The following is a 1463-nucleotide window of genomic DNA, read 5'->3' on the forward strand; positions in this document are numbered from 1 at the left end:
GAAAATGTTTCGGTCGCTACCCGGATTCGAACCCGGGATCTTTGAATGAGATGCCAACACCTTAACCTCTAGGCCACGAGAGCCCCATGTGTGTGACGTCATTGTTGGACAAACGGGCTTGTGTGTTACGTCATCATTAGACATACGTGTGCGTTACGTCGTCATGGGACGGTTGGATATTGTATTACGTCATCACGAGGTAGACAAAAACAGGCTTTGAAAATAAGCTTTACTTTGGGACAACGTGGATTTGATAACCAGAATAATTTGATTTTCTCTTTTTCAAAATGACAAAAAGTGACATCCCTTGTTTGCTTCATTGTCTGCTTTTCCTTTGTGCCTTTCATATGTGAGGCAGCGTGGTGGAATCAGGCTCTCGTCAAAATAATCAAAGTGAAGAAATTTGCACTTTTCCCCAAGTTTGTGAATTTTTATCAAATTTTTTTTGGGGGGTTCAACACCTTTCATGCAATTTAAAGAACTCATCTATGTGTGGATTTTTCTGAAAAACGTTGATTAAAGGCGCAAAAAATGAAAATTTTCAGTTACCGCGGACTCTTAGGCTAAGGAAATCTTTGGCCTCCATTTTCTCACTAATTTTACCTCTGAAAACAGGTGACCCCCACCTCCTTCTTTCGCAAATATCTCGACTTGTATTCAAGTTAAATGGATATTTTTTTCATCCAAATAAAGACAAGTGATCGAGCTGTAAGATGATACCAGTAACTCTACCAGCACAAAAATTGACGAGAGCCTGATTCCACCGCGTTGCCTCACATATATCATTATTCGGTAATCTTTATGTAATAAGTTTTAACCCTATCCGTACGTCGTGTTTTACTATCGTATCCATACGACGTGGGGAACTCTGTGCCACCACTTTCCCAAGAGGAAATTTACTCTTTAATCCGATCCGTACGCTTTGCATAGCAGTCTGCCAAAAAGATTTTTTGAGAAATACTGAAATTTTCAAAGATACCTTCATACTAGAAATATTTTAAAATGTGAAGAATACAACCCTTGACCATCAATGATTTATTTATAGAGGCACCTCATTGATGGTCAAGGGTTGTATTCTTCACATTTTAGAATACTTCTAGTATCCGGGGGTACAAAATGACATCGGGGTGTATGGATAGGGTCAACGATTAATTGTTCTGGTAAAATGACACCATGAGGGAAGGACAAAGCTGACCTCGTGTAGGTCATGACTACTGTAGGTCCAGGTAAAGTTCTGGGCCGCCCCCTGGTGTGATGACGTCAGAGGCAGCAGCGAGCGCCCGGTCAGGCTGACCTTGAGGCCGTTGAGGGTGTAGTCGGGGTAGGGGACGTCAAACCACTGGAGGATGGTGGGGGTGAAGTCCATGGTGCTGGCCAGTGCTTCGGTTGTCTGTGCGGGGAGGGGGGTTAAAGAAAAAATAGGGGTTTAAGAGTTTGGATGAGGAGGAGGGGGAGGGGAAGTA

General features: G+C 42.8%; 1 protein-coding gene across 1 annotated transcript; it reads right to left on the minus strand.

Moving 5' to 3' along the window:
- Nucleotides 1-1116: 1116 nt before the first annotated feature.
- Nucleotides 1117-1392, minus strand: LOC106014023 (N-sulphoglucosamine sulphohydrolase-like; the record flags this gene model as incomplete). Its single annotated transcript, XM_035973715.1, is given in 1 exon segment — nucleotides 1117-1392. A coding segment is annotated over 1 exon segment (251 nt), but the record flags the coding sequence as incomplete, so codon positions are not given.
- Between the last annotated feature and the right edge of the window lie 71 nt (nucleotides 1393-1463).

The sequence above is a fragment of the Aplysia californica genome, unplaced genomic scaffold (assembly GCF_000002075.1).
Source record: "Aplysia californica isolate F4 #8 unplaced genomic scaffold, AplCal3.0 scaffold01863, whole genome shotgun sequence".
NCBI classification, from domain to species: Eukaryota; Metazoa; Mollusca; class Gastropoda; order Aplysiida; family Aplysiidae; genus Aplysia; species Aplysia californica.